This window comes from Hydra vulgaris, chromosome 01, assembly GCF_038396675.1.
Source record: "Hydra vulgaris chromosome 01, alternate assembly HydraT2T_AEP".
Taxonomy (NCBI): Eukaryota; Metazoa; Cnidaria; class Hydrozoa; order Anthoathecata; family Hydridae; genus Hydra; species Hydra vulgaris.
In genome coordinates this window covers 34,276,494-34,288,826 of record NC_088920.1, presented here as the reverse complement: position 1 = coordinate 34,288,826, position 12,333 = coordinate 34,276,494, and the positions used below count along the sequence as shown (strand labels likewise).

Below are 12,333 nucleotides of genomic sequence, written 5' to 3'. Positions count from 1 at the left end.
TGTATGTATGTATGTATGTATGTATGTATGTATGTATGTATATATGTGTGTATGTAAATAAATAATGAATAAAGTATATAATAATATGGAAATAAAATATTTAGCTTTTGTATTGCAATAAAGAAAACAAAGAATGATAAAAATGATGGAAATGATGGAAAAAGTAAATCAAATTAAAAAAAAAAAAAAGAAAAGTTAATTAAAAATATTTGTTAACAAGTTTTCGTCATATATTTATGTCAACTTTAATTTCATAATTGTTCTTTTTTATGTTTTATAAAGAAATTCATTTACCTTATAGAATGCAATACGATATTAAAAGTAACAGTTCTTTTGAAATCTTTGTAAAGATTTGATATCTAAATCAATGTTTTAACATTTCACTTTTATATATTAAAATGTTAAAATTTTTCCAAAAAATTAATTACCGCTATATTTATTTTGTCTTTAAGTTCGGAAGTTATGAGATAAAGTTCATCCACAAAAAAAATACTCAAACTCAGCTTTGCTTCTAAAAAAAAATTATACAAAAAATTATGAATAAAATAGTTTCTTCAAAGTTGTCTACAACCCTGAACTATGGTTGATATATAATCTATGGATTTAAACCATAGTTTATATATGTTTTAATTATATTTTTAAAAGTTAAAGATTATAATAATAATATATTATTATAATCTTAATAATAAGGAAATTGTAAAAAGTAGTTTTTTTACCAGGAAAAAATTACCATATTTACAGTGGATAAATATTCTTATATAAAAAATTTTTTTAATTCACTCCCAACAAGCGGCAATCAACCACTACTAAGTTGTGAGTTGTCAAAAAACAAAGAATAGAGTTAAAAAGCAAGGAAACGGTTTATAGAAGACTTAAAAAGTTGAAGGTTATATGAGAAGTTGAAGGTTGTATGAGTCAGGAAAACATGAAGATGGGAGAGAGTTCCAAAGCATTGAAGTATCAAGAGAAAAAACAAGATAAATAAAAGTTTTTAGAGCATGAAAGGACAGATACAGTAAAAAGATGCGACTTTGCTGAATAATAAGTCAAGCAAGTTTTGGTTGATAGAACTAGAGATAACTCTTTTGAGCAGGTAGCATGTAGTACAACTACCATACTGCTAAAAATACTGCAAATTCAGTATGTAGAAAAGTGAAACAAATATTATCAAATATTATAATATACTATAAACATTATATTATAATATATTATATATATATATAAATATTATAATATAATATAATATAAATATTATAATAAATATAAACAAATATTATAATAATGGAATAGACACTCAAACTTAGCGGATAAAGCAGGTCCAACTTCATTTACAATGTGTTTTGGACCTTGTCTAGAAGTAAAAGAGCATCATTAGAAGAACCAGCCCAAATATGACAACAGTATACCCTGAATAGAGGGTATTCTTGACTCACAGACTTTTGCCTAAGCCTCCTTGATAGTGGCTATGCAACCCTTTCTGTTATTTCCTAATGAGAGCACAGCTCTTCTAGAGGTAAAGAATATAAACAAGAGTAAGGAATGACGAGCATGATAAAGAGAAACAAATTTAAGAGATGCTAACATTGCAATCGATTGTATATATAATTTCTATGAGAGTTCAGTAGTGAACAAAAATCTAAGAAGACATAAAGAGAAGGACTCAGCAAGAGGGTTGCCATTCATTAATATAGGAATGTCGACAATATTGCAATAGTTGTTTACAATAAACAGTTGAATTTAGTTAGAGTTAAAATTCATAAACCAGTGTGAGCCCCAAGCTTTTATGGAAGGGAGATCAAATTCAAGATCGGCTGCCTGTACTAAGCAAGCAAAAAACAAATATACTTTATCAAGACAGAAGTATAAAGTTGAGTTGAGGAAATATAGCCACTTTAGATGTAATATTGTCAGGAAGATCATTAATGTAAATAAGAAACAATACAGGACCAAGTAAAAAACCTTCAGGTACCCCAGGAGTTACTGGAAATAAAGAAAAGTGTTAGCCTTCAATGATGAAATTCATACTATGGTTCCAAAGAAAAGATTTGATAATATCAAAAATTTCTGAGATATACCATATGAAACTTATGGAGAAGACCAGCATGCCAAACTTTATTAAAAGCTATTGCCGCCCCCATTTTATGCACAATAAAATCTTTCAGCTAGAGTAGTTAGAAAGTTATCCGTAAAATGAGAAGATTGATAACCATATATGATTTTAAAATTCCTAATATCCCATTTTGTGACTAATAACTTACTGTCTGACAATCAATATGCATATTAATTGTCAGACTGTAAGTTAGTAGACACAAGATGGGATGTTAGGAATTTTTTGATCAAATACTTAAAGACCTTGCTAATAATAGGGAGAAGACTGATAGTTGGAGGACAATAGTTAAAGGGGGTCAGAATGTTCTCTAAAGTTTTTTAAAATTGGAATCACAGATGCCATTTTTAAATAAGGCACGAAAATAATAAAAAGACATTTTCTCTTAAGAGATTTGCTTTTTTTGAAAAAGATAAAAAAAAATGATTATGAATAGATTATGAATAGCAGCTGCAAATAAAGAATAAAAGCTTCCATATCTGCATGGATCCAGTAGATTAACCTAAAGACTGTCACAAAGAAAATCACAAATAGAGTGGTAGTATGTGTAAGGGTAGGGTAGTAGTATTTGGTGCAATAATAGGGTGAGTTCAAAGAAGAAGTACAAGATGGAAGATTTATAGAGATCATTAAATGGTTGGAACCATCTAAAGGAGAAAAATGAGAAATTGAATACAAGCTAGGGTCAGAGACAAAACACAAATCAAGGAGTAAAGGTAAGTGATTAGGTTTGTCTGGAAAACAATTCACAAAGTTACCTATCTGAGTAAAAGATTAAGAAGTTAAGGGCTTCAGTACCAGCAGAGTCAGTGGTGTTAGAGAGGAGCCATTCAGTGTGATGAGCATTAAAGTCACCAATACCAACAATATTGGCAGAGGGGTAATGAGAAAGGGCATGGTCAATTTGATCAGAAATTACATCTAAAAGAGGGCAATCTTAAGAAGAAGTTTTAAAGACCAGGAATATTTGTGAAAGATATATCGAAACAGGTAGCAGGGATGGTTTTTTATGTTTAATATTTTGGATTAATTTGGGTTTAAATTTAAAGACAACTTGACTTACTTATAGATAGATCACAGCATCCCATGCAATGAGCGATGTAATTGTCTTAACGCAGTCCTGCTAATTAACGCAAAGTTGAAACTTAGGGCTCCTTATTAACAAGAAAACCATCCATACGCAATATAACACTGTTAATACTTATTTCCTTTTAGTTTACAGTTATTAATGGAATCAGCTTCTCTGAGAGCTGCCAAAGAGTTTGGGAAACCTACCAGCTGGCCCCAAAACCATAAAAATGAGTTTTAGAACTTACTTTGTATAGCCACTATCAGGAAGGCACAAGTGAAAATCTATGATTCAAAAGATACCACTATAGACATGACAGATACTAGATACTATTGATAACAGAAACTATATTATAGCAAATCCTACAATGCAACAACACATGAAACAAGTTGCACTGGACTTAATATTACCAGTAGTAAGGTGATCATGATGACCTTATGCCTGACCATTCGCTTTATGAAACAAATGTTGTAAAACTTGAAATTAACATTTTTTTGACATCAGCATTTCTTGTATTATTTTATTTTTAACCGTTATAATTAATTAATATATAATGTCATAATTAACTAACTTATAATAATGTAAACAAATATTTGTTTTTTTGTAACTTTATTTTTCAATTAAATTTTTGATAATTTACTTTTGCAACTGTTCAATGAACAATCAATAATTTCAGTACTGTTTCCATCACAAAGTTGCCCACCATACTTTGGAGAAGGTTCAGAGCAAACACGAAATCTCGATTTTATTCCACCTTCGCATGGTTGGTTGCACAAAGACCATGAAGACCAATTTGACCAATTACCATTTACTAAAACACCCATATAAATAAAGTTCATAAAAAAATAACAACTTCATAAATATTTTAATGTATACTTGCTCAAGCTATATTGTTATGAATACTTGCTCAAGCTGTTATGAAGTTACCTGGACAAACTGTATTAATAGAACAGTCTTCAGTGTAAATATTTACACCCATACAACCTAGACCATTATACGAAGGGCGTGGATTGTCACAACTTCTACTAAAATAAATATTTCCCCCACCACAAGTAGTTGAACATTCCGAGATGCTCCAATTACCCCAATTTCCATCTTCTAAAATTAAATAAATATAATTATATCAAAACAAATTTAGTTAAACACATTTGTATTACTAGCTTAGTATGAGCAGTTAAAATTAGTATGAGCAGTACAAAATTAGTTAAAAAACCTTTGCTGAATGACAAGTCACGCAATACAGAGTTTTGGAAAATAAAAAAATAGGTAGCAACTTTAGCAGATGCTAACTTTGCAATGGATTATTTGGTAATCTCATATATATATATATATATATATATATATATATATATATATATATATATATATATATATATATATATATATATATATATATACATATATGTATATATATACATATATATACATATATATATATATATATATATATATATATATATATATATATATATATATATATATATATATATATATATAGAAGATTATATAGAAGATTATATATATATATATATATATATGTATATATATGTATATATATACATATATGTATATATACATATATGTATATATATATATATATATATATATATATATATATACATATATGTATATATATACATATATATACATATATATATATATATATATATATATATATATATATATATATATATATATATATATATATATATATATATATATATATATATATAGATTATATATATATATATATATATATATATATATATATATATATATATATATATATATATATATATATATATATATATATATATATATATATATATATATATATATATATAGAAGAATATATATATATATATATATATATATATATATATATATATAGAAGAATATATATATATATATATATATATATATTCTCTATTAAAAAGTCAATAATGACTAAAAGTCAATAAAGCTCTAAACTGTCATGGATTTAGAATCACACTCAAGATTAGCTACCCGTTTAGCAATTAAATATTGATGTTTATTTTCCCAAGACTTGATATAATTGTTAATAAAATAAATATAAAAAATAAATAAATATAATAAAAAATATAATATATATAAAAATGAACATGTTATCAGCAAAAATAGAATAAAATAAAATAGGAAATATTAGAGGAAGATTAGATTTGGTTAAATAATATAGATGAAAAATAACACAGGACCAAAAAAGGAACCTTAACAAAGTTACTCAAAAGTTACTAAAAAAAGTTACTAAGTAGAAGAGAATTGTTGATCAAAGGCGACTTTAAAACAACAATTTGAAAGGAATGACTTTACAATTTGCTTTTTTTTTAAATTACTTTCCCAGAAGAAAAGATATCTTATAGGAAACTTATGTAGAAAACTAGCATGCTAGATTTTATTGAATGTCTTTGATATGTCAAAAGCAGTAGCCCTTGCCTCACTGCTTCCGTCTAACGTACAATAGAACTTTTCTGATATTAGCAAGTCTTTATATGTATGTATATATATGTATGTATGTATATGTATTCATATATATGTATACATATACATATATATGAATACATATACATATATATGTATATATATATATACATATACTTGTACATTAGGGTGGTCCTTATTTATAAGGAAAAAATTTTTTTTTCGAATTGTTTTGAAATTATTTGCCAGAATGTACCTTTATATAAGACATAAAAATATACCAAATTTCAGCTCAATCGGTTAATATTAACACGTGCTGCATCGACGCTGAAGTTGTGAGATTCAATGTAAGGCAGTTACCTATAAGAACAACAATGTACGCTCAACTGTAAACATAAAATTACGCATTTTTTTTTAAATTTTAGTATAAAAGCATACTAATTAAAATGAAAACGTAAAATAAAAATATAGTTTATCCTAATACTATATTTTTTATTTATTGAAATGATACATCCACTTCAGATACATACTTTGGATTAAAGTAAGCCTCCTTTTGTGGCGACTGGGAACTCTCTCCCGTACTCCTGAACAACCTGAATAAAATAAAAATAATATTGAATGTGTTTTCTAAACCTAGCCTATAGAATGTGTTCAAGAAAAAAATAACAAAAAATTAAATTTGTTTATACATACCTGTATCAAAAATTGTTTTTGATGCTCATTTTTCGTCATTTTTTCATTGTAATCCTCAATCAACTTCACTCCTCTTTCTGCAATATCATTTGTACATTTTAAGGTTGAAATGATATTTTTTCCTGTGCGATAATCCTCTCTGTTTTCCCAATTCAGCGGATCGTCCTGAAGAAATTCAACGCAAATACCGAATCGTTTAAATAACTGAAGTGAATTGGCGGACAATAATTCAGTTGGTAGATCTTTTGAACAAAATTTTGGACATCTCGGATTTGCAACGATAGTTTTTTCTCAATGACTTCTGTCTCTTCATTTTCTTCTTCTTTTTCTTTCACAGTCTCTATGTTTTTACTTGCACATTCCATAATTTTTTGAGCCATTCTAACTTTTTCAACTCTCTCAATTCTATCGTCAAATATTGCCATGGCAGCACACTCTTCACTTAGCACATACCATAAATGGTTTAAAAATTTTGCTATTGCAATGGTTGCAATGTTTTTATTAATATTTTTAAATTTAACCAATTTTCTCAAAAAATATATATCATTTAGGGGAGCTCCTGTAGTATTCGTTGCTGAAAACCAGGCCTCTACATAACAGTATACAACGAAAACGCAAATTTCTGCATTCAGTTTTGAATTATCCTTTCTCATTTTCATTTGATCGCGAAATAAAAAAAGTTTTAAACAATAAATCGCTTTAGGCATCCATCTCGCTAAATGATATGCACCAGGGGCCCTAAAACTCACATTTGTTTTATCTCCCAAAAAAATGAGCGTCAATTGCAAAAACTCTTTGTAGTCATCACGTGGTTGCTCTTCTGCAAGTTTCTGTTTCACAAAATAAATAATTTCGGGCGCTACATCTTTCAGTGCATTATAAACGGCTTCATCGCTGGTATAATCTAAAAATTTCATTTTATCAATATTCTTTCAGTGCTTTGAATTGAGCAATTTCAGGGCCCGATGTTACAATTGCTTTTGTCCTCATGAATACACCAGCCAAAACGATCTCAAATATATGGTGTCGGCATGGAAGCCACAAAACATCTCACCCTAACCTTTGTTGAAGCAGAACTGCAGCTCCTTTTATATGTCCAGTGTTTGATGCTGTAGTATCAAAACAAAAGGCTTGAATTTTTTCGGTTAAATTCCATTCATCAGTGATATGGAACACAGCAGAGCAAACTTACGATCCTCCTGATGATGCAATTCCAGGTATTCCTAATAATTGTTCAAAATCTAAACCAACCACGCTCACAGGAAGCCGATTAATTTTCTCATTTTTTGTGATATCAGGCAATAATTTGGAATCCCAATGCACTTCAATAAAATTTGCATCATTTCCAACCGATTTTATTGATGAATATTTTATTTTCCGCAAAATCTCTCTATTTCTTTTGATAGACGATCTATTGAGAACAAACTCGGTGATATCTATATTAGAAGCTTCTAGGACGGCAGAAATAATATGCATTGCATCCCTGTCACTCACTTTACATTTGTCCAAGGCAGCGGCCAGGCGAGGTGTCATTAACGTCTTTCGTCCTCTCTTGTTTGAAGATGGACCCTGTTCAGATTCCGATATTAAATATGTGTCATCTTCACTGTTGTCTTGATTTATCACTTTTTTCTGTGAATCTTCGTTTTCTTTATCTTCCATTTCAAAATATGCAATCAAACAACTAAAATTTTCCAACAAATTTTCTTTTCTTTTCAACTCTGCAGCTGTGCGTTCTTCTTTCCGCTTTTTCTTACGTAATAATTTGATATCTACTCCCAACATACAACCTACTCAACCTTTCTCCCTTTGCTTAAATAAAAATTCTCTATCTTCGGCGATTTTAATCTCATTTAACGCATTTAAGGTAGCATTATCGAAAAGGTTGTCTAAATCTTCTTTAAAATCATTTTCTTTTTCTCTCTGCTGTTCAGTATCTCTATTCTTAGATTTTTCTAAATTTCTGACATTATCATACCAAGATTTTAATTTTGAAATACAGTTTGAACGGTTTTGAACTTGGATTCTTGCTTTTTTCCAAAAAACGACCACTTCATCAATAACTAAAGCACTGCTGTCATTAAGATTTAAATTTACCACTCTCATGTCATAAAAAAGTACACTCAAAACATCTCATTTACATGGTAATTTACTACCGCAGATTTGATTTTTCATCACTCCAACTAGATAAATATTTTTACGAAAAGTGGACATTTTAGCACTTTTATCAATTACTTATATAGCACGTCTTTTCTTATGCACTTCATGTACGAAACTAAAACGAATGTAGCATTGAACAAATAATATGTAAAAACAAAATTGGCTTGTAGAGACTTGTAGTTGCGCTTGTAGCGAATTCAGAATGCACTTGGTGGTTAGTTGCGCATAGCATTGTCATAGCATGTTAGACAGTCAGATGCATGAAACTTTAAGGCCAATGCGACACGTGTTAATATTATCGGATTAAGCTGAAATTTTTTATTTTTAATCTTTTGGTGTAAAATTACAAATAATTTTGAAAAAATATGAACTTTCGAAAATAAGGACCATCCTAATGTACATATATATATATATATATATATATATATATATATATATATATATATATATATATATATATATATATATTTACACACCTATAGTATCACTTAGGGGGACAGATTTTACAAAAAAACAAACACGGGGATATTAGCATTATCGGGGACATTTTAGTGTACCCGTTCATTTTTTGTCCCTGTAAGCATTGTTTTTTTGTGAAAAAAATGTCCCCGTAAGCAACTTTTATAGAGAACGAAAAGTACATACATTGACTATCAAATAGCCTGACTCGCAGCAGAGTGCTACTTCATCGACTGAGGGTTTGGTTTGGGTCAGCATCAAGGTTAGGGTTAGGGTTAGGGTTACGGTAAGGTTTAAATTTGGTTATATTACTGTAATTAATCGTTTTTGTAAATAGATGAAAATAAAAATGAAATATAATATATAATAAATAAATAAAAATAACAAAAATAAATATAAAAAACATATTTTTATAATAAAAAAATAAATTTAAATATGTATAAATAAAAACAAAAATATGATAAAAATTAAAAAATAACTATATTTATGATAAAAATAGTATAGAAAAAGGAAACAAACAAAACAAAACGGGAACAAAAAAAACATATCCTCGAAAGCGCTGACTAGGAGGGTGAATATATAAATATATATATATATATATATATATATATATATATATATATATACATATATATATATATATATATATATATATATATATATATATATATATATATATATATATATTATCCAACTATATATTATAAACACATTGAACTTATATATTATAAACACATTGAATTCAATTTAAATATTTAAACAAAAATATACAAAATAGTAGTATATAATATCATCTTTAAGATAATAAAAAACTGAAACCTTTTAGTCCCTGTGTAATAAGCCATTAACTAATTATAATAATTCTCGTCCAGGAGATAACCCACTGTTTTGCAGGGTGATAGCTCTCCTAACCAAGTTCAAAGTAATATCAAGGGAAGATCCAACTAGTTTGTTATCAAACTGGCTAAGTCTAGGCCAAGGTAAACAAGACAGCACCACGATTAGTTTAAACCATTAGCAATAACAGTTAAGTTACTATAAGAACAGAATATCAACATGTTAACCCGAATAAGATTTCTGGAAGATGCTGACCAAAAGAAAAACCAAACAATTTACTAACTAACGACTAGAATACAGGACCTTGAAAAGAAAGCAATAGAAACGAAAAAAGTGATATCTAATACTGGAAATTCCACCCCACAAACTATACAACCGTTAGCCACATCATTAATCACGTTTGCCTCTCTATTCAATAAAAAGAAGACTAAGGAAGAGATAATAATGATTATTAAGATAAGACAGGAACTAGAGGAAAGCAAACTCATTGAAAACAATATTGTTCTAAGCAATATTGAACCATCTCAGAGGTCAGCAGAAGAAATCAAGAACAAAGATGATCAATTAGTAAAAGAAATATTAACTGTACTACAAGTAAACGATACCTTAAACCCAAAATCATCTCAAATAATGTCTGGTCTAGAAAGAAGTGCAACAAAAATGGTCATAGTTGAACTAAAAAATAAAGAATCAGTCTAACTAGCACTATTGAATGCACGTAATCTAAGAGAGAATGAAAAATTTAAAGATATTTATGTAAACCCTAATAAAACCAGCATTCAGTGAGTAGCAGAAAAAAAGCAAAGAGAAAAAAGAAATCAACTAAATTCTAACATGAAATGTTACCAGGACAACATGGTAGATGTGAATGAACCAGGACAGCATGGGCAGACGTTGTGAAATAAATAATGGAAGAAAATCTTTTTATGTTGCAAAGAACGAATTACTTAAAAAGATATCTATGCAGTTATCTGAGGCTGAAACACACTACTTCATGCAACAAACTAATCAGCTATTGCTACAGCTACAACAAGAAGAGACTCAACAAAACAACATCCAGAATTATTAGCAATTAAAAAATAACTTAATGAGTAATGGTCATGCAGAGTCTGCTTTAAAGCCAAACAACACCACCCACAAAAACACAATCAATCAAATTTTTAGAATGAATAATGATGAAGAACTAAGTGAAATCTTGCCACTAAACTTAGAAATCACTATACCAAAACTCAATCGCAATAATATAAAACTTGACTTTAACATTAAAAACAATATAGACTCATTCTCCAGCTTAGAATGTTTTTACACAAATCTCTTGCAACAGTCACAAACTCTCCACATATTATTTCAATTACAGAAACATGGTTTAATATCAACTCAAATACATTAATACCAACTATAAATTATTTCACAAGAACAGAGAAATCAGAGGAGGTGGCGTTGCTATTTATGTCATAGATAATATTAAAGTCATTGAGATCAAAGACATAAATGAAAATCAGGACTGTGAATAGATTTGGGTTCAAATATCTATCGGACAAGAACAAATCCTTGTTGGATGTATTTATCGACCTCCGAACACATACTCTCAATATCAACACAATACTCTCAACATCAACAATTCTATTAAAATAGCCACCAATCTAATTTAAAAGAAAACATACACGGGTCTACTGATCATGGGGGACTTTATTCATCCAGACATTAAATGAACTCATCTTCATGGTCTGTGTATACACAGAGATAAACTTGCTAGTCATGAATTCATCGATCTTATGAACAACAACTTCCTATTACAACACATGCACGAACCAACTTTTGCAAGCAACACTCTAGATCTTGTCATCCCTGAAAATCCTACATGAAAATTTTCAACTAGAATTGGTCCACCTCTAAGCTCTTCCAATCTTAACCATCTTCACTCAACTCTGACTTAGAACTATAATACCAGCACATACACTCATAAAATAAAACGCTAACCAAAAGACCAAATTATTGACAAAATAATTACATAAAAATCACTCAAAATTTTGATTTAATCAACTGGTTGAATTTTTACAAAGATCTGAACATTGAACAAATGAACTCAAAGTTTTGCCATGCTTACTTAAATCTAATTAAATTACACATTCCTATGTTCAAAGAACGAACAAAGATCCAACCTAAATGGTTTACCAACAATTTGAGAAATTTAACTAAACTTAAACATAAGCTCCGGTTTAAAACGTTCAGTTCGGCTGATAAATCAAATGTTATTATCGAATTTAAACAAATCTCAAAAGAAGTTAAAAAACAAATCAAATTATCAGTAAGAAATTACGAAAAAGATCTCCTATTCAAATGCAAGTCTAATCCAAAACTTTTGTACTCATACTTAAATGCTTAAAATAAAACAAAACCTAAAATCAAATCAATAAAACTCCAAATCTGGCAAAGTTACTTTCGACCAACAGCAAATTACAAGACGACTAAATGAACACTTTTATTTAGTTTTCGATAAAAATTGTTCAAATATTGATCATCCACTCCCGATTTTCAAATCAAGAACATCAAACATCTGCTTATTTAA

General features: G+C 28.5%; 1 protein-coding gene across 1 annotated transcript in view; it reads right to left on the bottom strand.

Moving 5' to 3' along the window:
* LOC136074357 (uncharacterized) overlaps positions 1-12,333 on the bottom strand; it is a 73,222-nt gene that overhangs the window by 2,361 nt on the left and 58,528 nt on the right. Inside the window, exons 9-12 of the mRNA XM_065786663.1 lie at positions 4,104-4,274; positions 3,817-3,987; positions 429-511; positions 295-359 (exon numbers count right to left, since the gene is read on the bottom strand). Of these exons, the coding sequence (XP_065642735.1) occupies positions 295-359; positions 429-511; positions 3,817-3,987; positions 4,104-4,274 (490 nt within the window). The remainder of the gene's footprint in view (positions 1-294; positions 360-428; positions 512-3,816; positions 3,988-4,103; positions 4,275-12,333) is intronic.